Here is a 26672-nt window from a genome sequence, read left to right as displayed (position 1 = left end):
TCAGGAAAATAGGAGAAAATATGCCAAGTTTCACCACAAAATTAGAATGTATTAAAATAAGAATCAAATGGAAATTCTAGAACTGAAAATTAAATAACTGAAAGAACTTAACAGATAAATTTTATATTGATTGATTTTAGAAAGAGAGAGGAAAGGGGGAAGGGAGGAGGGGAGGGAGGGAGGGAGAGAGGGAGGAATTGGTTTGTTTTCCACTTATTTATGAATTCACTGGTTGATTCTTGCATGTGCCCTGACGGGATTGAACCCACAACCTTAGTGTATTGGGGTGCTCTAACCAACTGAACTACCTGGCCAAGGCCTAACAGATAAATTTAACAGCAGATTAAACATAACTAAAGAGAGGAATAGTAAAATAGAAGCTAGGTCAGTAGAAAATAACCAGACTACAGATCTGAAAGGGAGAAATCAATAATGAAAACTACAGAAGATAACGAGAGACATTATGGCACATGGTGAAAAGATCAACAAGCATGTAATTGAAGTTTCAGACTGAAAGGAAATGAGGAAATTAGGTGGAATCAATATTTGAAGAGATATTGGCTGAGAATTTTCCAAAATTGATGAAAGGCATCAAATCAGAGATTTGGGAAGCTCCACAAGCCCCAAGCAAGATAAATGCAAAGAAAACCATCAATAGGTACTCGAAGAAAAATAGTTGAATATTCAAAGAGGAAAAGAAATCTTAAAAATGGCCAGAGGTTGAGCAATGGGGGTGAAAAGGATATATGACTTAGAAGGGAGCAACAATAAGACTGATGGCTAAATTTTCAGAAGAAAATAATGGATCCAGAAAACAGTAGAATATCTTTACAATTCTGAAAAAACTTAGAAATCTAAAAGTGAAAATATGGGTATTCATAAAGTTAAATAAAGACATATATAAACAAACAAAAACTGAGAGAATACTTTGCCAGCAGATTAATAATCGGAGCAATAAAAAGAAACACTCTGAACAAAAGGAAATTTTTCAGATGAATGCATAGTTATGCAAGAAGGAACAAAGAACATCAGGAAGGTTAAAAATACATAAATGTAATTTTGGCTGTTTAACACAACATCAATAATGCCTTCTAAGGTAATAATATTTGGAAAACTGAAATAAGTGTCAATATGATCACAAAAGGTCTAGAAGTCAAATTGAAATTGAAATATGAAAATGTCCTATTACTCTCCAAAAAAATAATACAATTAGTGCTATGAGGTCAAAGGAGTGAGATAACAAAAAACTGATCAAAAAAGAGGGAGCAGGAAAAAAGGAACAAAGAACAGAGAGAATAATCTCTTCAATTTATGCCCATTAAATAAAAGTGGACTAAATAATACAGCTAAAATACAAAGATTGACACAATAGATAAAACAAAATTCAATTATATGCTACCTACAAGAGACATACTGTAAATAAAAAGATATAAAAAAGCTGAATGTTAAAAAGTTATAAAGGATAAACCATATTAATGCCAATTAAAAGAAAGTTGGTGTAGACAAAGTAGACTCTAAAACAAGAATTACTATCAGTGAGAAAGAGGATGGTTCATAAAATAAAAAGGACATTTTATCAGGAATATATAACAAATCTAAACTTGTACACATATAACAGCATAGACTAAACATATATAAAGTCAAAACTAAAAGAACTAAAAAAAGAAATCCGCACTGACATATTCACAATAATAGTTGGAGAATTTAAGAAACCTCTGTAACTAACTCACAGAATAAGTAGAGAAAAAAACAGTAAGGCTATAGAAGATTTGACTCTCATGAACAAACTTGACCTAGTTAATGTATATCAAACATTGTGCCCAAAAACTGCATACTACACATCATTTCAAGTATCCATTCAACATTTATAAAGATTGCTTATGCTGAGTCATCAGAATATTTCAACAAATTTCAAATTATTAAAATCATATAGAGAACACACACAGTTTTCTGACTGTAGTGAAATTAAATTAGAAATCAATAACAGACTATAGAAAAAAATTCCAAATATCTGACCCATGAATCTAGAAGTATATTGCATAATTTCCTAAAGAAAATGAGAAGATATTTTGAACTGAATGATGACTGAATTATAGCATTTAAGAAATTGTGGGATGTGGCTAAAGCAGTATTTACAGGGTAATTATAGCCTTAAATGTCTATTAGAAAAAATATAGGCTAGAAATTGATGACCTAAGCATTTATCTCTAAAAGCTAGAGAATGGACAATTTAAGCCTATAAAAAGTAGAAGGAAAGAAATATGATAGGAACAGAAATCAATGAAATATAAGGAAAAAAATTACACCACAAAATTTTAAAGCCAAAAGTTGGTTCTTTCAAGAGATAATAAACTTGATAGCTTCCTAAGAAGGCTGATCAAGGATAAAAAGAGAAAACATATACAGAATTAAAAATCAGGCAGGAAACCACACATATCCAGCTTCTGAGTTTAAGACAAAGGTTTCGATGCAACACAATGGGGAAAGGATGGCTCTTCCAGCAGATGGTGCTGGATCAACTGGATACGCATACAGAAAAACACCTCCCACCTTACAACATATGTACAGATCTTTTCTGGATGAACTGTAGATCAAATTGTAAAAGGTAAAACGATAATGTTTCTAGAAGATATCACAAGAGAACATCTTCATGAGCGTTTCTTAAATGGGATGTGAAAGGCAGCACCATGAAGAACAGAATGACACACTGGACTTTATTAAAATGAAGAGTTCTGTTCATTAAAAGATACAATTAAGACTAAAAAGTCAAGCCATAAAGGGCACATATTTGCAATATACAAAGCACTCATTCAGAATGGGAGAGATAGTTTGACAAATAAATAAGACAAATACAAATACCAAAAGACTCGAATTGCATATTCACAAGTTAAAACTACAATGGAATACTGCTACACACCACAGAGAAGATAACATTTAAAAACCTGATAATACCCAATGTTTCCAAGGATATGAGCAACTGTAATTTTCATACTCTTAGAGGAGCCAGCACCAGCAGGACTCTCCTCATTGGACTGAGCCTCAGTTTTACAAGGGCTCCTTGCCTGGAGACAAGGGCTGCTTCCTGCAGTTATTGCTTTTAGTTATCTCAGTGGTTCCTTTTTGTCTTTTTAACTCTTTAATATCTGCTTAACCAATTCCCTATCTTAAATCCCATCAAAATAAAAAGTGTGATTTCTGCCTTCCTGACCCAACCATTCCTCTGTGAAGTAAACGTCCACCAAGAGGACATTCACGTGACCCCCAAAACATGCGTGCTGAGCGCAGCCTGATATGTAGTCAAGAACAGGGAACAACCCAAGTGTCACCAACAATAAAATAAAGATTCGCATGTCCATACAGTGAACAACTTCACAGCAATGCAGAAGAACAGACCCTGCAATAGCTTCAGCAAATCTCACAGACATAATGTTGAGAGAAAGAAGGCAGACACAAAAGAGTACAATTTATAGGGTTTTGCTTTTATAAATTTCAGAAACTAGCAACAGCAGTCTCTGGTGATAGATCAGTGGTCACTTTGGGGAGGATAATGACAGAGGGGACACAGAGGTGGTTTCTGGGGTCCTGGGAATGTTCTAAATTATGACCTTGGTGATGGCTACATGGGTGTGTTCACTTTGTAAAAGTTCAGTGAGCTATACACTTAAGACGTGTGTCCTTTCTTATATATTAGATATGCTTCCATCAAAGATTTAAAAATAAGATAGGACAAAGTACCCAATAGTACACATCAGAAGTTTGGGCTGGATCCTGGCTCATTCCTGCCAGCTGTAACCCCGCCACCCTTGGTTTGTTCATCTGTAAAACTGGGCCGTGATGGTACCTTCCTCACAGAACAGTTGTGATGACTAAGTAAAATAACAATACGCCTGTACCATGCTGGGCACGGTAGTTGGCATACAGCCATCTTCGCGGGGGCTGGCAGCAATCACTGCTGTCATTAATGAGGATAGCTAAGGGAGAGAGATGCTAAGATCATTAGGGGGAGGCAGATGAGTTCAATGGCTCCGTCAATTACTGAGGCTAAATACAAATCTGTCTTTCCAGTACTTGAAAATCAACCCCCAAAAAAGCTGTAGCAGAGCTGAAGAGAACAAAATTCATTGACATAAATGACACCAAGGCCCTGGGTGCGTTGCCCAAGGAAAAAATTATTTGCTGCAGAAGCTTCAAACAAGATGGTTATAAATGAGAGTTAGCGCATGGGCATTACTTAATGACTAAATTTCTTTAACTAAAAATCTAATTTTATTATGGTATAAATCACACTTTCTTGAAGTAGGGAATTAATTTTAGATTTTTCATTCACTGTTCATAACCTTTCCACGAATTTGACAGCCAAATCATTTTAAATGTCATTTAACCAATACAATCCAACAGCTTTATCCCTCATTGTGCCCTTCCCAAATCCATTATCTTCCGCTATAATGTAGAAGAACCTAAGTAAAAAATTACCATTCCATAAAGCTGTATTTTACTGTGCAGTTGAACTGCATAATCTTTATTTTTGAATCAATATAATGTGAGTGCTGAGTAATATTTTTCATAATCCAAAAATCTATTACAGATTCTCAGCTACCAAAAAACAGCTTGAGAGCTGCTGAAAAAGCATGAATGAGGAGCCTCAGGTTCCATCGCAGATCCTTCTCATTTCCATTTCTGGCTGTGCTCTGGATCCTAGGCTGTGTGTGAGGCTCAGGAAAGGGTGGTGTAGCCCAGGCACAGACCGAAGCCACATCTCCTCATCCGTGTATCCAGCCATCCTTGGTGAGAGGGTAAGTCTCAGCCTGTCACTCGAAATACAAAGGGATTCATCGGCTTCTGGAAAAATGTTGGCTCTATAGGTTAGGAAAGTGGACAATGGAATACTCTATGACTGTAAAGAAGAAGGATCTCGTACCCTTTGCGACAGCATGAATGGGCCTGGAGAGTATTATGCTGAGTGAAATAAGCCAGGCAGAAAAAGACAACTATCACACTATCTCACTTGTAAGTGGAATCTAATGAACATAATAAATTGATGAATAAAATAGGTTCAGAGGCATGAATGCATTGAACAGAGTGACATATCTTGGAGGGAGGAGTGGAGATCAGAAGAGATTAGAACTTATATGCATATATGCATAACCCATGGACACAGACAATAGTGTGGTGAAGGCCTGGGGCGGGGCAGGGGCTGGGAGGAGGGGAGTTAATAGGGGGAAAAATTGGAGGATATCTGTAATACTGTCAACAATAAGAGTAAATAAATAAATAAATAATTTTAAAATACCCATTACTAAGATGAGAATGGCAGAAAAACTAAGCTGAAAGGAGCTCGACATGGCCAGGTCTTCGTAGACAAAGCAGAGCCGAGTCTGGCATAGATAGGGTACAGCCTGCTCAGGTGGGCAGCTGCCAGCCCTCTGCTCCTGCCAGTGTCCTCATGGTGACCCCAGAGCCCAGCCTCAGAGGTGCTGAGCACACTCCCTTCCTAAGCGTTCCCTAGGCCCCAACTGCCTGAAGAAGCTACAAAAGGATGCTCACGTGTTCAATTTGTAAACCATTTGGTACAGTGGAGATGGAAGCTTTGCTAACAGGATCATCAAGACTGAAAATTCTGACATCTAAATTCTACATTTTTTTATATCTGAGATGTTCTTAAAACTAATGCTTCTTCAACAACCTTTCTTACAATTTCTCATTCATTCATTTGAATTTTAAAAATTTGACTCTAACCACTTTCATTTTTGCTAGCAAGACACCGTTCTGCAAATAAAATCTTCACTTGGACTGACAGGATACGGCTAAATAAAGCAAGGCCTTATGTAGCATGCATTCCATCCCTGGCTCCCGTCTCTGTACGCTCTGCACACACCACGCACTCTGTACACTTTATCTCACTGGTGTCTTTCAGTTAAAAGCAGAAGGAAAACCTCTGCATTATTAGGTTTCCCAGGGCAACACATCTGGGCCTCAAAGCCAGGTAAAGAAAGAGTTAGGGGATTAACCTTACATTCAAGGGCTAGTTTGAGAGCCATGTGAATAATCCAGCTAACAACACGGTTTTCTGGGCAAGTGTTCAAGGAAAATACTGACAAGGATGTACTAGATCTTGAGAATGCCACCCAGTCAAGAGGTCAGAGCTCATCTCCTGCCTCGCAGAGAACAGCCCAAGTCCTCTCTGATGGAGGGCTTAATGCCTTAAAAGCATGTTAAAGACGGGAGAGGCACAGGTGTCAGTACTGAACCCCAAGATGCTTAGGTAGCTAAGGAAGCTGCGCCGGGCAGGGCTGCCTTCAGCCAGCCCTGTGCAATCAGGTGAGGCCTTGCTGTCTTTCTCAGCAGACCAAGAACAGAAGGGGTGGGGGTGGGCATGGCAACACAAAGGAAGTGACCTTGTCCAACATTTTGGGCTGAAACATGGCTGATACAGTAAGATTTGTGCCCCTTCTATTTCCCATCCAATAATAAATGGATCAGTGTAAGCAAACTGCTGTTTACACAGAATGGGACTGTAATAGGGAGGTTTATCAAGACAAAGGAAGAGACCAGGCATAGATAATTTTGAAAAAATATTAGAAATCTCTGTATGATTGAGGTACAAGTCATCTGGGTTTTTTGGGGTGTGTGTGTGTGTGTGTGTGTGTGTGTGTGTGTTTACCATTATGAAGCTACCAATAGCCTCTCTGTGGCGCACTTGTGAGGAACATCAATTTTATTATGTCCCTGAGGGATACTGTGAAACAGGACCTTCACAGCCTCCAGGAAGTCTGAATAACCTGCTTTTGGTAGTAATTGCTCCACCAGCTGCAGCCCTGAGAGAGCCACCCAGATACCTCCCACCACAGTTTACCCATCTGTAAAATGGCAGCCCAACCAGGGCAATTCAGAGACATGGGCAGAGTCCCATAGGCAATTCTACCCAGTGCTTTCTGAAGGGGAGCAGAGGGTGGCCATATAGGAGAAAGCTGTGATACTCTAAAGAGAAAAGGGATTCATGATGACTATAAGACACAAGACATCAGATAGGAAAGATAGTATGAGGATATTTGCTAGGTCTTCAAAAATTAAGATCAGTTAGGAGTTATATTTCTCAGTTTTAAAAGTAAAGAATGAATAGACTATTATATGAGAATTTAGGGATTTTAAATTCTAGGTAATTTTTGAAGCTCTATGTTAAAGGTTCCTCATTTACAATTAAAAAAAAAGTTGACTGTGAATTTAAGGCAGCCTTCTGTGGCAAATCTGCCAAACCAACAATACAAGAAACATTAAAATTACGTTTGATGGAATAAATGTCAATGACTAATTGCTCACTCACCCTTGTTAAACATAATTGCCTGCACACAGCCAGAGTAAGAGACCAAGAAGGAAAGAAGGGCACTTTCCAGTTTTCTCTCTCTGACAACCCAACAAATTAAAAACTAATTAACTTTTTGATTTGGAAAGTAATCCACATCTTGGCCTCAGCACAAGCAATCAGGTATGTGGGACCATCTTAACAATTAGCAGCACAGGGCCCTCACTTGGCATCCTAGGGGCCACTTCATTACTGTCACCTCCAGTGACACTTGCAGGGCACAGCAAAGCCCAGCACACTACGTGCAGAGCTACTTCACCAAACACGCCAGGGTCACACTGATTGTCATTACTAGAGGGGCATCTGTGTCCCCCACAATAGCCCACATCTCATTCATCTCCTACCCCAGCACAGGGCCTGGCATATGATAGGCCTTAAACAAATTTATTGCAAGAGTAAAATCAGATTGATTTTTAATTTTACTTACAAGAGCACCGGGTGAGTGTGGCTCTCCTCCAGGCTCCTGGAATACACCGACCATCACTGGGGCCTAACTTCCTACACTTGCCTGTTTTTTTTAATTTTTAAAAATTGAATGATTTATTTTAGAGAAAAAAAGGGAGAAAGAGAGAGAAACATCGATTTTGTTGTTTCACTTAGTTACGCATTCATTGGTTGCTTCTTGTATGTGCCCTGACTGGGGATTGAACCCACAACCTTGGTGTGTCGGGACAACAGTCTAACCAACTGAGCTACCTGGCCAGGACTTACACTTGTCATTTTTTTAGATAAGTTTTCACAGAACAGGGACACCCTATGATACGTTCCTCACTTTGGGAAGCTTCGTGTCCACTAGTTGTCTGCCAAATAAGCATGGCCCCTGTGCTGGCTCTGTCCCAGCACACCGCGTGCCCTGGGAAAATCAAGTCCACCTCATGGGTGTTTAGGGGAGGACAGATGGCCCCTAGGAGGAAAGGGGACAGGTTTACATGTTAATTATTCATCATACCCTCCAGGTACCTTCCAAAAGACTATGTAACTGTAACATCAACCTGCTTAACATAACAGTCAAACCTGTCACTTTTTTTCCTTCTGCCAGCTGTAGGGCCAAGATGAGATTTAGAATAACCTGTGTCTAGAAAATTAAAAGACCAAAAAGGAAGAAAGACTGCCCTGGAGCATACTCCTCATGTCAATTTTTCATTGTTGTTTTTGTACGTAAAGTAGCCGGGGCAGGAGCAGGGGAGGGTGGCACAAATACAGATGATCCTACATAAAGGTATAAAAACTTCCAGAGCCATGGTGGCACAGGGGTGGGTGAGAAGGGCAAGCCGGGAAAGTGGACTGCAGGCCAGAGCTGGGCAGTGTCTGAGAGCAGCAAGGCTGAAACCCATGATGTGGCCAATACCTAAGGACAGGCACACAGTCCTCCCCCAAAAGGGGCAGTAAAGACCCCTTAATCCAAGCTCCCCAATCAGAATCTCTCATCTTGTCCAGAAACAGTTCCCCTCCCCTCTGATCCTCCAGCTTGGTCAGTGACTCCTCTGCCCTCCAAGGTGCCCTGGCCTCCCGGGCATGTCTCCGCCTCCTCTTCACTTACTCTCTCATCACTTCCAGCCTCTGTGGGTGTGGCTTTGTGCATACATATTGTCCGGCCTAGTCCTATGCCCACTACCTTGACTCAACCCCAGGCATTCAGCTTCTCACCCAGGGATCTCAGCAGAGCTCCTAATTGGTTCATTTCATCACTTGCTCCTTCATTTGTTCATGTATTCTTCATTCATTCATTCATTCATTCATTCAACAAATACTCACTGCCTTGGGGATACAGCTGTGCCAAGATAGCCACAGCCCCTGTCCCCACAAAGCTTGTGATCTCACATGGAGAGACAGACAACAAACAAGAAAATAAAATTCATAAAACATGCATGTTAAGAAGCACCATGGTCAGCCCTGGCAGGTGTGGCTCAGTTGGTTGGGCATTGTCCTGTGCACCGAAAGGTTGCTGGTTCCATTCCCATCAGGGCACATGCCTGGGTTGCAGACTCAGTCCCTGGTAGGGGGTGTACAGTAGTCAGCTGATTGATGTTTTGCTCTCACATCAATGTTTCTCTTTCTTTCTCTCCCTCTCCCTTCCTCTCTCTCTAAAAAAATCAATATAAATATTAAAAACAAAACAAAAATGCCATGGTCAGAAACAAAACAGGGAAGAGGGACAGAATGATGGAGGGAAAGGGTTTTCTATTTTAGATAAAGTGGCCAGAGAGGGCCCCTCCAGGGGGCTGTTGTTTGAGCAGAGACCTGTCCCATTGGAGCATGACCTCCCCTGCCCTGTCACCCCTTCTGTCCAATAAGCAAGCCCCTTCTCCATCTTTATCTCCCCCTCAAAGCTGTGGCACCAGCGGTGAGAAGAGGCGGAGGAAGCCCCGTGGTCCCGGGAATGACAGGGAGCATCGCCATGGCAGCTTCCGTTTGCTAAAAACCCCACACCCTCCTCCTTCGATCTTCACAGGCCCCGCAGGAGCCACTGATGCCTACTCACTCCCAGGAACCTTCACCACCCTGCTTCCCACTCCGTACTTGGTGATTTTTGATTGCCATCCGAATAAATAATTGACCTGGACTCCCCTGGGCGTCTGCTTTGGTAGCAGGAGATAAATCCCCAAACACACTCTAATTAGAAGGCACTTTCATTGTACCACTATAAAACTTATATTAAAAATGGAACTTAAAGTAGTTTAAATTAAGTGACTTATATATAATTAAAAAGCCTTTAAGGCACAATAAGGCTCTTTTTCAATTTTCTTTTATAACAGAGTCAAAAGGAAGGAAGGTGCCCAATGGCTGGCTTAGCTGGATTGCTATTCACTTAGTAGCTGGTCCATTGAGAGTCCAGGTAAAACCAAACAGTTCTTTCCCTGTCCTCCCCTGGCTTCTTAGGTGGGAAGCCCCACGGGCTTCAGTTTGCTCTGCTAAAGGTGAGACTCAGGGCAGTGCCTCTAAGATTGTTGTGAAAATGAGCAGGGAGTTTGCAGGGAACACTGGGCATCACTCCTGGGCTGGAGAGTCCTGCCCTGCGCCTGTCATTCAGGAGCCAGGCCAGCCTTGGTCACCCCCACCCAGAGGGGCCTTGTGTTTGGGGCAGACACACATGGACGCATCGTCTCCAATAGCCTGAATCATCTCTCCCTCTAAAGAGCAGCTTCTGAGAAGGGCAATAGTGAGGAAAGTGGGTGTTTTGTCAGAATTGCTTCCCTAGGCTAACACAGTGTTTAAAAGATCCAAATAGGGATGTTTTAAACAATCCATAGTCCAGGCCATAGCCCAGAACAATTAAGTCGCAGTCTCTGGGGCTGGGACACAGGCATCAGTATTTTTTTAAGCTGCCAGAGAATTCAATGTGAGAACAAGTTTGGGAACCACTGGGCACACCAAACATCTTACCACCTCTCCCCCGATACTAGGTTCTCCCTGCGCATATCACTGCTCCTTATTGTGGTGCTGGGCAGCCAGTGTGGCTTCCACGGGTACTGGCAGGGCTCTTCCAGGAGCTGCTTGGTGTCACCCACACAGAAACTGTACCCAGGACACCAGGTCCCTGTGTGTACATGGTGAAGCAGGGAGGTGGCTGAGGAGGGACTGTGTTCTCTTTCAACAGGGAGTGATGCCATGTTAGCATGCAGGTCTCAGCAGCCACTGGGCGCGAGTAGGAAGGGCAGGCAGGCTCAGCACCCAGAACTGAGAAGTCACATCAATGACGGGAGAGGGGGTGACTCGCTTGGGATGCGTAAGCTGGCTTTGTGCAGCCACACGAGTGCACAGCTGTTGCCCCGGGCTCCGGCACACTGAGTCACCAGTTGCAGGGGTTCACCTCCACGAGCTACCATTTCCTCAGCTCTAAGTGAGATTCAGGGTACTGTCTATGAGGTTGTTGTGACAACTGAGAGAAGAGGGGTGCAGAGAGCAACCACTGTTTGGTAGCTGCTGGAACACACTAGTTTCCATCCACAGACAGCACCTTGGGGACTGTCGGGCATCATCCTGCCCCAGCCCGGAGCACAGTGCCCAGGATGGAAGAGGTGCTCATCACCTTTTCAGGGCCTCTGTAGTGGGGTGGGGTCAGCGGTTCTGCTGTGGCCAGTAGGCAATGAAGGGAGAGAAGGGTGGAGGGAAGGCTCCACTGGTGGTACAGTGATAGCTGTGAACCATCAACACCTGAGCAGAGCTGTCCCCTCACACCTCTTCTTTTTTTTTAAAAAAAAAAAAAAGTTTTTATTGATTTCAGAGAGAGGAAGGGAGAGGGAGAGAGAGAGAGAAACATCAATTATGAGAGCCATTGATTGGCTGCCTCCTGTATGCCCCATACTGGGGATTGAGTTCGCAATCCGGGCATGCGCCCTAACTAGAAATTGAACTGTGACCTCCTGGTTCATAGGTCGATGTGCAACCACTGAGCAACACCAGCCTGGCCTCACCCCTCTCCTTACGCCCACAGGCTGTCATCCCTGACTCCCTCTCACCCTCTGAGGCTGCCCATTGGCTCACTGGCTCCAGCAGGTGTAAATGCTGGAATTCTTTCCCGTTGGCTCTCTGCGAATGGACACGTTGTGTATCCTGCCCTGACCACAGAGCTGCCCTTCCCTCCTAGATCACGGGCAGCCTTGGTCACTCACCAGCCATGCCCATTCCATGGGGTGGAGACTGCAAATTCCTGGTATCCTTGCCCACCTAGACGAGGCAGGCATGACTCTGAAGGAGCCGCTGCCCATGACCACAGCTTGACTAAGTTCTATGCCTGTCTGCCTGGGGCTGCCCTGACACCCGGACAGCCTTCCACGGCAGGAGCACACCGGGCTTGCCTCTGGCTGCAACCTAGCACTGACCGTCTTGTTCTTTCCCAGTGGCTGGTGGAAAAGTTAGCAAACAGCAACATTTTCTTTTTTTTCTTTTTTTAAAAAATATATCTTTATTGAGAGGGGGAGAGAGAGACAGAACATCAATGATGAGAGTCCTCACTGACTGGCTGCCTCCTGCACACCCCCAACTGGGGATCGAGCCTGCAACCCGGGCATGTGTCTTGACCAGGAATCGAACATCGATCTCCTGGATCCTAGGTGGATGCTCAACTGCTGAGCCACGCCCGGCTGGGCAAACAGCAACATTTTCCCGCTGGCTGTCCTGACCCTCCAAAACCCTTCATCTGTCAGTAACTACCCTGGTCGCCAATGCTGGGAATCTCGCCTCCTCCCTAAGATTAAGGGTCCAGAGCCTAGCTTCTGAAAGGGAGACATTCTCGTCACTGCTCAGGAGCTCCCCAAGGCCAGTTCTTAGAAACAGAGACCATCACACATCACCATGCTTAGGTCTCCACCGAGCCCAGACACCTGCCTCCCATGTGCACAGGCACAGCAGTGGGCCTGGCCAGGCGCTGCCCTGCCGGAGGGCAAGTGCTCAGGGACCCACAAGACAGTGGCTGCAAAGTCCCCACCAGACCCCTTTGAAGAACTGAAAGGAAATAGCCAAAAAGATGTTAATTCTCATAGGATCAATGGCTTCCCGGCAGGTCCTTTCTGTTGGATGGGAGAAGACATGAGAACGATGTATAAACTAGGAAGCTGGCATGGGGATGGGTAGGTGACAGGGACAGGGCCTGTCCTGACACTCCCCACAAGGAAGATCAGGAGGCTGCCTCAAGCCCTGCTGCCCTCTGGGAGGTAAAGAGGCCTTATCTGATACAATAGGGTCTGCTTTAGCCTTCAAAGCCACAATTCCTATCAGGAATCTCCTGTTAGGAAAGGATGAGAATTGTCATCTGGACTCCCAGCCCTGAGCTCCAGAGGCCACCCTCCCTGTCATCCCCACCCTGAAGTGTCCTCTGCTCCCTACCACTCCCTAACTCTGGGTTACACATAAATAGACATCATAGCAAACACCACGTTCCTAATGCAACAAGACTTTGCACCTGGCTGGGAGCAGAGCTCAGGCCCAGAGCGGGGGGAGCGCCCGTGGCGTCTTGTCTTCCTTGATGACTGGCCTAATTATCCACAACGGCTCCAGTGTGATGCTGCTCACTGGGTTCTGCTGGGTGTCAGGCTCTCTAAGAAGGACATCTGGTAGAGTCATGACTCACCTCCCATGTAGCCCCTTTTCTCTTCCCAAGAACAATTCCAGCTAAATCTCAAAGCAGCAGCACAAAGGAACTCCCTGAAGCCACAAGGTATGTAACTCTGGAGTCACAGGGCCACATCTGAGCCCCAAAGCCTGCTCAGTTTTGGTGGGCAGGGTGTGGACACAGCCCTAGGTGTCAGGTGCACAGGCACCAGGAGGGAGGGAGGGTCAGGGTCGTGACCTTGAAACTCAAGTCAGTGCCCAGAGGTCAGGCATATTTTAAAGCAGGTCTCCGGGGGAAACCCAGAGAGGCATAAGCTAGGCTTCTGAGCTGCCCAGCTACAGATTGGCTGGGTTGGTGTGGGGAGGGGACAGGTGAGACAGGCAGAGGAAGGTGGGCAGGCAAAGAAGAAGATCAACGGTTTAAGAGCACATAGGCAGGCCCTCCCACCCGACTCCAGCTCTAAGGATCAGAAATGCGGACTCCATAAAATGTCACTTCTAAAATTCTCAGTGCGCATTGCTCTGAGTGCTTTCTGAGAGGTTGGAGGCTGGTTCCTCCGTCTCAGCAGCCCCTCCACTCACATGAACCTGTTCTCTGACTCCTTCCCTAGAACCTCCCAGGCCTGCACCAATGCCCTAAACGTCACCTCACATATGAGGATTTGTCCCCTATGGATGGAACCAGGGCGAATACTTCTTCAGTCAAGTTCTCAAAGACTAGAACTCGTCTGAATAGTCCAGGGCCCGGGAGCAGGAGGTTCATGTGAATGGCAGGACTAGGGCCTTGGCACTGATGTGACATGGCAAAGGCCACAGAATAGGGTTTACAGCTCTGCAGGAAAGCCAGTCTCCAGAGGAGAAAGAAATGGGGGTGGGAGATGGTGAGGATGGAAGAAGGGAGATGAGGGGCAGGCTGCCTGATGACTCAATGCCCTGAGCCCACCAGCAGCCGGCAGAGGGCCCCAGGAGATCCCTGTGGCCCAGGATACCCCTTCCTCCTGAGCATATAGGGAGGTGATGCTGTTCCTGGCCACCACACAGTCCTGGGTGGCTCACTTTGCCAGCAGCCCCTGGATACCCAGCCCACCAGTCTCTCCTTTTTCCTCCCACAAGATACGGTCCTATTCCAGCCCACCTACACTTGGAACGGTCCTCCTCCTTAAATATTGCACCCATCCAGAGCTCCACCATCCCCTCCAAGGCCCTCCACCCCCCAGAGGTCCTCCCAATCCCACCTCCCACCCAGCGCCTGTCTGCTCTAAACTCACGCCGCCCACGGCTTGGCCCACACTGCAGCCGAATATGTTTCATACTGTATTCATTGCTCACCATGTGTGAATGTATAGCTGATTCTTAAAGCTCTGTGTGTGCTTTTTCCTTCTCGTGGTTACATGGTGAGACATCAGCCATGTGCAGGAATTTCCTGTAGAACGCAGCCCATGACCATCTCTTCTTGAATCACAGGAACAGTTGTTTTGAACCAGGTTAGGTTTAAATTTTATTACACATTTTCATGAATCACAGGTAATTTTGTTCTAGTCAGCGTGGCCATAGAAGTGTTTCCATTCCTAAATGACCAAACCCATTGGGACAACCAGTGGACAAGGAGGGACACCTGGCTTAAGGAGGGTCTAAAGCTAGAGAGTGAATGGTGAGGACAAGCGTCCTGTTGTGGGACAGGGTGTGGGAGAATGGGACCCAGCGGGCAGAAGCTGCTTCCTCCTCCATTAGCCAATAAATAGACTGAATTTCCTTTAGACCAAAGTTGAGAACTTAATTGAATCACTACACACAGGTTAGAAAATATTAACAATCAACAGTGGTGTTTAATTCCTTCTGCTAACTCTGGTTCCGTTCAGCAACACCCATTGCTCCATCTGCCTCCTAATCCCCCCACCCCACCCCCATGTCCCACTGGCCCTCAAGCCCCCAGAATGGAATCATAAATCCTATTTCCCTTCAACCACTTGGCCCAGGGCCAAGCGCAGAGCTGGGTGCTCAATGGATACCTGTCCATGACTAAGATTTAAGACCGCCAGATATTCCTGTTGGCCCAGACAGCCCAGGGCCCAGAAACCCATACCAGGTAGGTAAATAGTATCCTGAGAAGGTCCATGGTTTGGGACACAAGGACATACTCCTAAGCTCTATGACCAGGGGATGAACATCCAAGCATCAGACAGAAAATCCCATTCTCCGAAGCCAAGTGCTAAAGTGAAAACAACAGCATATGTAACAGCCAAACAGAAGGGAGTGGGGAGGGGGAGGAACGGGGGGGGGGGCACTTTTTAGAAGCACTCCAATTAGAGCAGCCACCCCGCAGGCCTCGCCCAGCTGACGTCTCCCCGCGGCCCACACGAAAGCCTGTTTCCCCAAACGGGCGCACTAAATGCCGCATCAGCAGAGCCACAGAAACCTGAGGTCTTTACGACAGAGAAAGTTTTCTGAGCATGTTTTAAATGCAAGGCTAGGGAGAGAAATAAATAGGAAAAGAGCTCTGGTTTCTTTATCTAGGGAGCAAGCTTTAAATGACAGAACAGCTTAAACAAGCTTTTAATCCAATTGTCCTAAGATGAGTGTCAGGAAAAGCCGTCAGAAGTCTTACACCCGTTTAATGACATCTCCAAAGAGAACTTCTGTTCCCATCACCCTCAGTCGCTTCCTCTCTTTATAGGGACACTTGGTGGCCACCCTCCCTGGAGCCACAGACTTTTTCTGCTGCCTCTGAAAATTCTGAGCATGAACAGAACATCCTGCATTTGTTTGCGTTTACATTTTGTTCTCTGGTTCCCTTGTGGGCGAGGTTCAGGCGTGCCTGCCATAGTAATGCCAGCCTCATCACAGAAGGGATGGCCAGGGCCATGCAGGCCCCAGAGACCACTCTAGGAAGGGACAGCAACTGAGCCGAGACTCTGCACCCTCCCCCACACACAGCCCATAGGACTCTCTTAAGCTTCATCTGCTTCAGTAAGGATGTTGGAAAGATTTGACACTGTACAAGATTCTACTATAAGTGGAAACCAAAGACAGTCAGGTGACTCTCTCCTGGGATTTCTTCTGTAAGGAGTCCTAGAAACTCCAGTCACCTTGTCCGAATTCCTATATGATGCCAAAACGAGTAATAAAAAATTCGCTGACTAATTCCTCACTTGACAAATATCTGAACAGCCTACTTTGTACCAAGCTCTCCTGGACACTGGGGATCCCGGGGACCCAGACCCCGGGATACTTACCACTCCACCAGGAAGAGGACCCTCCCACCCTCAGAGCCACCTGGGAACCACTGAGTGACAAGTGCTATGGCTGAGGCTGACATGCCAGGTCAGGAGAGGGAGAGGTACATGGTCTTCGTGACGGGCACTCAGTGGGGTTCTGAGACTACAGCTCTGGCTGCCACATTCTGAGCAGGCCCTCGGTGCCAGGAATTACAGGTGTCCTCTTAGTCCTCAGGACAGCTCTGACGTCGGTGCTGCTATCGGTGCTAGCCTGAAGGTCACGGAAAGGAAGCAGTCCCCTCAGCTACACGTGGGCAAGGGAAGAAGCAGGTTAGGGTCACTGGGCTCTCTGACTTGAGGGGCCCTGGGCAAAGGCAGGACTGGAGATTCCTTAGGAGCCAGTGCAGACAGGCAACATGCCAAGTGAGTGATGCAGCCTCACATCTATGGGGCTTTTAAACAAATATCCTGGAGGAGAAAGAGGGAACATGGAACATATAGGGTTTGGTTAGGAGAGAGGGGTGGACAGCAGCCATTTCTCCCCAGGGCCCAGAGCTGCCCCAGCCAGCAAGCCAAGCCACCAAGAGCACAGAGCCTCTCAGCCAGAGCGGGGAGAGTCGTGTTATCAGAAAAGCAGGCTGCACTTCAGAGGCCCAGGCCCCTGCTGGGACTGAAACCTGGGTTGTCATGTTGGTGTCTGCCGAGTCCCTCTCAGATGGTCAGGTGGCCAGCAGAGGTGTTTAAAGTGCTCTGCGCTCTATGAGAGGCTCGCTAGTGATCAGCGGTGCTCTTCAGAAGGGACTTTTGTCACAAACAGAGAGATGACTTCCTTTCTCAACTCAAACAAACACACACACACACACACATACCCCTTCTCTCTCAATCCAGACCCAGAAAAACTCAAAGCCTCAAACTTTAAAGTATTTTAACAAAAGCAACAGTGGCAGCTTCCCTTTCCAGCTGAGCCCTCCAAAAGGGTTGCAATTTGAACTCCAGGCCCTGTTGGGACCCTGAGGAGGGGAAGCAGGGGCTCCATCTCCATGTGCAGCATCAAGCAATTACAAGGTGCGTGCCTTCTAAGAACTTCCCACAGATGGAGGGAAGCCAGTAGTTTCCAAGGTGGTCCCCTGTGGGCCAGCATCAGCCCGCCATCAGCACCAGCTTCTCTGCACCTCCCCTGGGCAGTGTCAGGCTGAAGCTCACCCTTTGATTGAGGGAAGGCCCAGCCCCCCAGGCCACTCACCCTCCATCCTTCACTCCAGCCAAGAGCAAACCTTCCTGAAATATCTTACTCCCTGGTAAAACAAGACTGCCTTTTATTAGGACGAAGAATCCCCAACCAAACAGAAGTGGTGTGCCGCTTTTCATAAGAGGAATAAAGAGATGGCAAGACACTTTAAAAACCATGAGCAAAAAACCCTGCACCCCACATTCCCTTTAAAACCCAGCCACACCTGTCACTTGGACATAGAGAAGCAACTGAATCTGACAATCAAAATTTTTCTGCAGGTTAACGGTCCCACCTATGCAGAGGGCACCTTTTTCTGAGCTGAGCGCCATCCCCTCTGTCTTGGACCTAGGTCTTTCCAGCCATGAAATTGGGACAAACACCACAGAGAATACTAGAACTAGGTCTGAGCACCTAGTGTCTCGCCGTGGCTTGGACACCAGGAATTCAATTCGACCACTTGCTTCTATGGGCCTCATTTCCCAAAGATCTCCGATCAATGCGACCCCCGGCTCTGACCTACCTGGTCCTCAGACATAACACACCTACATGGGCAATGTAGGCTGCGCCTGGGGGAGGCTTCTGGGGGATGGACTGCCTTTTGCTCTGAAAGTATGGCCCTTTATTTCTTTTATAAACAACACGGTACAAATAAAGATATAAAGAGAAAAAAAGAAGTGACCGTGATTCTAGGTGGTAGCTGAGTTTTGTCTTTAACAAGTTTTCATTTCTCTGCTCTATGAAATTAGAAGGTCTACGAACCGCTTCTCCTAGCACAGTTCCCAGCACCCAGCAGAGATTTAGACAATGAATACAAGAATCGATTCAAGCCTCTTCCCAGGTCGTGTGCCGAGGACTCCTCCTCCTTCCCCAGGCACCGCAGGCAGCCGGAGAGGGTGGCATCAGCACATGCTGCCACTGAGCGCTTCTAGAACCCAGGTCTGTGCTGAGGGACAGAAGAGTGTTTGTGGTCAAACAGACCCATTTGGTCCCAGCCCCAAGTTAAACAACAGATTTCTCAGGTGCTACTCCTTCCCAAAGAAGAGCACACGCGGTGGCTTTAGACAAAGGAGGGCCAGGCCGTCAGGCCACACACCTGATGCCTGGCCGCACAGCTAAGAGGCGGAGAGAAAAAACTGTCTGAAATAACACTTACTGCTCTTCACAGATTTTGAAGGGGTCCAGGCAGTGGCACGAGAATTCAGATGTAAAGACAACCTGAAGGCATCTTGACCACTCCTCACTTTCCACATGAGGAAGCCAAGGTCCAGAGAAGAGATGGGAGTGGCTCAGGTCCACAGAACTCACTTGCACCAGGCCAGACCTGGAATGCAGCACCTAACGGCAGTCATGCACCCCCCCCCCCAAAAAAAATAAGCCGCTTCGGCAGACAGCGCTACAGGGCTTGAGGGTCTCTGCTTGGTTCTCCCCACTGGGTCATCTTTCTAGTCTTGGGAGTAGGTAAAAGGACTACGGGGCATTACCTGGGACTGCAGAAAAAAAACAGCCCATAAAACACAGGTGGGTCACTAGAATTTGACACCTGCCCTGTGTCACTCCCAGCTCCACTGCCACTGCCCAGCAGTTCCACTCTCTCACTAGCCTGATAATCACACTTCAGAGCTCTCTTCCTCCGTCTCCCCACCTCGCCCCTCAGCCCCGCATTTCTGTCTGATTGCACTACAGCCCGGACCCTCAGGGACCGATTCCTCCCTATGTCACTGGATGACACCTTCCCTTGGAGAAGAGGAAGAGATACCGGGGAACCACTGGCTGCCTCTCTCCCCAATCCCTCAGAGTTCACCCCTCTCTCCACCCTGCAGTGATCCTCTTGTGACAGGATTGTGTGTCACCCGCCACTCCCCACTAAGCCCCGAAGTGCTGTCAGGAACACATTTTTAAATTAAACTGAAATGAAGTTAATTTTATTTTCTGAATTTCACTATATCCTTGAAATATCTGAGCACAGCATGGGGCTAGGAACTGATGGTCTCCAGGGTCAGCTGGTGGCCCCATCAAGATGAAGTGTTAAATTTAATACTCAGGTTTTACTTATTTTTTCAATTGTTGAGGCTATTACAGCTGCCTCCCATTTTCTCCCATTTGGCCCTCTCTACCCACCCCCCGCCCCAGGCTTCCCCACAGTACTGTCTATGTCCAGGGGTTATGTATACATGCATATATATATATATGCTCCTTGGTTAATCTCTTCCTGTTCCCCCATTCCCCTCTCCAAACCTCTTGGAACCAGGACCCCATGGAGAAAGAGATTGGGTTTTTCCCGGTCCATGCCTTTCTGACTCAAGGGAATGCCTAAGGCCAAACGCAAATGTGTATGGTCACCAATCAAGAGACAGGTCAGGCTAGATGGACAGACAGCTTCTCAGCCACTGGGACACACGTCTTCCACCCAACACCAGCGTGCCTGGCTCCCACTGCAGTTTACTCAGGTGTTGTCTGCTCAGAGCACAGGGCCCACCTCATCCTACGCCCAACGTTCCTGGAACCAGTGCCCTCCACTTCCCAGGTGGCTGGAGACAAGACAGGGCCCAGGAGCCTCACAGCAGAAACCACAGCAGTGGAGGCCGCAGGGCAAAGGCCCTGGCTTGGCAGGAAGAACAGTGGCGCCCACTTGTGTGAGGCCTGTCAAAGTCTGTCCTACACCAATATGGCATTTACTTCTCTCCAAATGGGAAAGCAAGAGAGAGAACCCACAAGTCATCGAGAATAAATAAAGCAGATGAGCGGGGCCTGGCAGATCTGACGCTGCCAGCTCCCCCAAAAATGGAAGCCAGAGCCCCATTTACAACGCGTGGCCTGCTGTCCCGATTACAGGGTGGATAGCTTCCTAAAGGAGCATAGATTATTTAGCAGCAGAGGCATAAATAAAGTAGCTACATGAGTACATGCTAAATTAAGAGGAAAAAAATAATAGTTTTCTGTGAACTCATTTATATTCATTTTCCTGGGTCACAGAACTTCTCAGCCAATTAAAACTCTGTCAACTATAATCTCAAAATACTAAAAGGCAGTGCACTGACTCGTGCAGAGCAAAAGGCTTGCCGGGAGAGGTGGGAGAGGAGAAACCCAACCCAAAAAACAAAGACAGTGACTCCTCTCTCCAAGGATAAAAAACAGCTCAGCAAAACCCACCAACCAGGCAGCTGTGTTTGCCCAAACAGCCTGGGTGGGCCCTGGGGACAGAGACTGGGACAGGACACCAGTGTGAGTGGCACGGAGGTGGTGATGGGTGAGAGCTTAGGGTGTGGCTGACCCTCAGGATTTAAATCCTCTACAAACCAACCAAGGAGGAACACTGGGTTCAGAGATCTAAGTATATCTCTCCACCTGCTTGCTTGAAAATGACTCCAAACCCAGGCTACTCACCTACTTGCCTCTGCCCCCAACCAGTCCCACGTCCTGTTATATCCTGGTGTGACTCAGCCTGCACGCTGCTCTCCTCTTCCTGACTGTAGTCAGCATCATCGTGTTGGCAAGAGCTGATGAAGGCCAGGGTTAATCACCAGCTGGATTCTCTTTCTTGGGTGTGTGCATGGGGCATGGGGGAGGATGCCTCTAGGACTTTTCTAACCAGCGTCCCCTGGGACTGGAAGTAGCAGCATCACCTGGAGCTCATGCGAAATGCAGAATGTCAGGACCTAACCCCCATCTACTGCATCAGCATCTGCACTTACAGGCCCCCCTGCCTGTTCGCAAAGCTCACTGAAGCTCCAGAGGCACTGGCGTAGGGCACTGCCCATGCCAGCTCGAGGTAGAAACCAGCTCATCCAACACCCCCATGAACTTGGAGCATTTGCCACCTTCTTTTGCCTTGAAAATTATGGATTTACTCACACATCTGCAGATGCGAGGTCCTGCTCTCCCAGTGTCACCTGAAAAACTAAAAGCCACACCCTCTGACACAGCAGGGAACCATACTAAGTGTTCAAGGCCCAGAGAAGAGGCTGCCTCACCCCCCACTTGCAGTAGAAGTCCTGGGTCCTCATAAAGGGGCACCGGCAGCTGTCCTAGAGCTCCGCTCCCATGAAAGGACCACTGGTGCCTCTTGCTGAGACACTTTACCCAGAGTCTCATTTTCTTTGAAAGCCAGTCAAATGCTGGAGTTGGCAACAGTGGGTGTTTAGGAAGGTGATACCGAGGACACACAGGGGAGATACATGCAGGCTTCTGCTGCAGGCGAGGCTTAGAGAATGCCCAGCATCCAGCCTGGACCCGTCTGTCCACAGGGAGGAGGGAATTTGTTTTCTCCAAGCCCACAAAGTGAGGTGTGAGAGTGAGCAGAGGTGCCAATGGGCAGACTTTCGAGCCCACAGAAGATGAGCTATCCTTCCCCAGCAGCCAATAAAAAGAAGGGTCAGGGGTGGGGAGGAAGGAGCATATTCCCAGAAAGGGCAGGGGACCACTGCCTTACATTCAGTCACATAGGGAAGAACAATGATACTTACTAAGGATAATTTTTTTTAAATTAATACCTAGTCTTAGCAGCCTGAGTCCTCCTGAAAGCCCAACCAATACAGAAAGAAGCCAGAGCATTTAAGGTCCCTGCAATTAGAAGCCACCCTCACCAGGTCAGGAGTGCCCGTGAGTGGAGGAGATAGGGCCAGTCAGCGGGGGGAGGGGGGGTCAGGCTTCCTTAGGCTGACCCTTGGGGTTAGGAAGCAGGAGAGCCATCCTTATTACTGATACCACCCGGCATATTTTTCCCTCCAAGACTTTCCTATGAGAATTTGCACATCCCTGGTCTGTAAGCACTGAGGCATACAAAGCCAACATTTTTACAGGACCCAGTGTTAGTGCTGACAGTTACCTAGTGCATGACTAGAAACTATGAGGAAGAGCAAATCCGAAAATGTTCAGTAAGACTCGCGAAGGATGCCTACGCTGTGTAAGGGCCGCCATCCAGTCCCAGAGCCCAGGGATTGGCTTGGACACAGCATCCAATAAATGCCTGCCCCTCAAGAGGGTGTGGGTCCCTGGAGCTGCCAGCAGCACGTCACTTGTCACTTTCCTGGTCCCCCCGCCCCATATAAAATTCTACCAATATTGATTTTACTACTGTATGTATATTAGCCAGAGCATAGGGGGAAGGGAAAAAATACAACTATTTCAGAATTTCAGTACGTTGTAACTTCAGAATTGTTTCTTCTGAATTCAGAATTGTATTAGTATTCTAGGCCTTTCTGCCATGCGACCCTATCAAAGAGCAACCCTACCCAGTTGCATTTATTTTTATCTATGTTTGTAAAATGGCAAACTCCTTGAAGCTATTTCAACTGCAGTCTTTGTTCATAAAACAGTAATTTAACAAAATTCACATTTGCCGTAATTGCTTTAAAAAATGCACGAACACACATGCATTGGTCATTTAATTCTTATTTGCCCTTAGGTCACTCAAGTAATTGGTGTAATAACCTGAAAGGCAAATCAAATTCTAGTAATGCTTTCCAAGTACTTTACAAATCTTAAGTGAATGAATGTTTTGTAAAGTACTACACAGGAAGAGAACACACCCAGAAACATTTTGCCACTTAGTTCCTGAAACGGTTTTTAGATTTATTTAGTGAGTCTCAAGAAACTGTTGGTTTTGATTCTTCCAGAAAATAAGACTGTCTGAGGAAACTGCTAGAGAAGTTTCATATGGTTTGGGCAGTGAGTTATGGCTATATTAATAGCTACAACTCAAAGAAAGAACCACCCAGAACCTATAACACACAAGGACTATCTTGGATGTGGATAAGATATAAGTCTGGCTTGGCCAGCAGGCTGCTTACAGGTTTGCTGGGGAGACCATTCGTGTCTCCACTGGAAAGGAAGCTGCTGTGCAGAGAGCTATGTCACATACTGAAATACCAGGGCGCCTGGTCGGAATCTGGAAAGCACCCGTGACTTCAGGACCACTACCAAAATGTTAAAATAAAATAAAATAATCTATTATCTCAGAAACACACAGGGCTTCTATTTTGCCCTTAAAATTATTAGACACTGTGAGGAAGGGGAAGATAAATAAGATAGTCCTCATCTATATGGAAAATAAAATCTCAATAAGGAAAAAAAGGTAGCAAAGACTAGGGGTTCAGAGAAAGAGATCAAATGTAACCAAGAGTAGTCAAAGAAGGTTCTGGATAAAAGGTTAGCACCAGAGCTGAGCATGGGAAGAGGGGATGATTCAGGCATGTAGAGTGAAGAGACAGCCTGGCAGGCAAGATGACCCTGGCGAGTAAAGGCATGGAGGGGATGTGCATAAAGTGCGATCGAGGTCAGCACACTGACCAGTTACAAACGTTCTGTCTCTGTCTAGACATTTACTGAGGCCACCCAGTGTCCTGGGCCCTTCGCATTATCATTATCTCATCTAACCATTGCTATATGCAGCCTCCGTGGGTAGAAGTGACACCCTTTGTAAAAACGCAATCCCCAGCAAAGAGAATTGGATCAACACGGTTGCACCTGCAGGGAGAGTCTGCAGAGGTGTCACTTCCTTTTCTGAAAGCAACAGAATTCCTGAATCTGGAGCCCTGGCCAGGTAGTTGGAGCACCGTCCCATGCACCAAAAGTGGGGGGTGTTCAGTTCCTGGTCAGGGCACATACCTAGGTTTCGGCTTTGATCCCGGGTCAGGGAGAGTACAGGAGGCAATCGATCAATGTCTCTCTCTCTCTCTCTCTCTCTCAAATCAATAAAAGTATATTCTTACATGAGGATTAAAAAAGAAATTCCTGGAACTAGGAGACAATAGCATCTCCTGGGCTTTATACTAATGGGGGGAGAAGGGGAACAAAACCACAGCCCCCCTCCCCCAAAAAAAGCCTCACTTCCTCAGAATGAGCAGCAGCTGCTCTTTCTTGTTGGTATGCAAAGTACTAGGGAGACCCTAGGTTGATATTAACTTACCTTCAATTTACCTCCAACTTAAACCCCACCTAAATCGGCTGGACTATTTCAATTGAGAGAAGTGATTTGAAACAGTAAGAAGTCTTGGTAAGCATACCTGTGTGTTTGCCCACTGGCTTTGCTATTAAATATGCCGCAGTATATTTGTAGGATTTAGGTGATCATTTCTTTCTGTGTGGATGCGAGAGTAACGATTAAGCTGGTCCCATATGGGAAATGCTGTGCTCGCCAGCAAGTCAGCCTCCAGACTCTCTCAAAAGAGCATTAAGGTGCGTCCTTCATGGATTTAGATGGGAGAGATAGTGTTTCTATTTAATCATCTGCTCACCACAAAAGGAGGCCACAGTAACTTCAGCAGGAAAAGTGCTCGGTAAATTACTTCTGAAGCTCCCTGAAGATTAAGGCCCGTAGGTTTGGGGCTGCATTACAATTAAGTAATAATGAAAGAGAAATCGTATCTTTTGATCAAATAATGCATTAATCCAACCATACACTGTGTACTGTTATTCATTCTCTGATAGTGTTGACTTTTTGAGGTAATTTCTCTCTCATTCCACAGGACGGGAAATACGCACGGGGGGGGGGGGGGAGGGGGGCAGGGTGTGCATCGAGGCAACAATGGAAGTTCAGATGCCCTGAAAACCTCTTAGAGAAGACACAGCATTCACTCCATCATAAAGAAAACCCCGGGTGGTCTTAATAGTCACTTCTTAAAGCTCAGCACATACAAAACCTTTTCTGCAGAAAAACCGTGTCCCCCGTGAGCCCCGAATTCATGAGACCTGCTACCTGAGCAGGGTGAGGTATAGCTTATGAATCCCCTTCATTACTTAAGACCAAGCTCACTAAGCAATTAGCAGTATATGGAGACTCTCCGGGGAGGTATTTGAGAACAAGTTTTCCAAGCACTTTAGAAGCATTTATATACACCTAACATGCCATTAATCATTCTCATCTGTTCATTAAGGCGGCCTCCCTCAGGACGGCTACTTGCCAGTTCTTTCCCAGCCTGCTTCTTTTTATCTATAGATCCGCAAAGGAGTTCATTTCTTTTAAAATATATTTTATAATTAAAAGACTTCATTAATTCACAGGGGTGTGCTCCACCAATGAGTCTGCATTTTCTGGGTTTTATTAAATATACTGAAAGGCCGTTCTCTTGAGGGTCTTTGTGGAAGACAAACCATGCAACTCCAGCTGGGTTTTGGAATGCATTTTCAGCGTTGGAGAGATTTAGACCATTACCTACAGCATGATGTAAATCTGTCCAGATCAACACATGTTGCTTCTTCTGTCCCCTACCCAGAAGGGGGACCAATTTAAATTCATACTGTAATCTAATTGATATAAACTAAAAGTGAAGGGATAAATCAGATACTGTAACACGGAAAAGCAATCAGTTTGAAATGTTAGGTCAGCTGCTAAGTGACTATATACCTCTGCCCGCGACTCCTCCACACCCACGCTCGGGCCTCTTCTGGTTCCTGGGTCTGTCCATCCCAGCGCAGCAGGCAGGGAGGCCCCAAGCAGTGCAAGATGCAGCCAAATGTGTCCTGGTCTCATTTTGTTGAGTCTGTTGAGAAAACGACAAAGGCTTAGGATTAAGCATTACAAAATGCAAACACACCAGAGGTAGGTAGTATTTGTACTCCAGAATCAGATAAACCTGAGATAAGCCCAGGCAATGACTTTTCCATTCTACTATGGAGAAGTTACATTACTTCTGAGCCTTAGTTTACTCATCTCTAAAATGGAGTCAACAATATGTACCTCATAGGGTTGCTGTGAGGACTGGGAGCCAGTGATGGGCACATAGTAAGAGCTCTATAAATGCTAGCTGCTCTGTAGAGGGCCACTTGAAATGCAGCCTATCACTACATCTAACGAACAAGCTAGGGTGTCAAAGCT

At 46.4% G+C, this 26672-nt stretch overlaps 1 protein-coding gene across 1 annotated transcript in view; it reads right to left on the bottom strand.

The window, feature by feature from the left end:
* FSTL4 (follistatin like 4) overlaps nt 1-26327 on the bottom strand; it is a 349807-nt gene extending 323480 nt beyond the window's left edge. The window contains exon 1 of the mRNA XM_016197562.2: nt 26202-26327. Within this exon, the coding sequence (XP_016053048.2) occupies nt 26202-26327 (126 nt within the window). The remainder of the gene's footprint in view (nt 1-26201) is intronic.
* Between the last annotated feature and the right edge of the window lie 345 nt (nt 26328-26672).

The sequence above is a fragment of the Miniopterus natalensis genome, chromosome 4 (assembly GCF_054644295.1).
Source record: "Miniopterus natalensis isolate mMinNat1 chromosome 4, mMinNat1.hap1, whole genome shotgun sequence".
Taxonomy (NCBI): domain Eukaryota; kingdom Metazoa; phylum Chordata; class Mammalia; order Chiroptera; family Miniopteridae; genus Miniopterus; species Miniopterus natalensis.
This window is presented reverse-complemented; position numbering and strand designations above follow the sequence as displayed.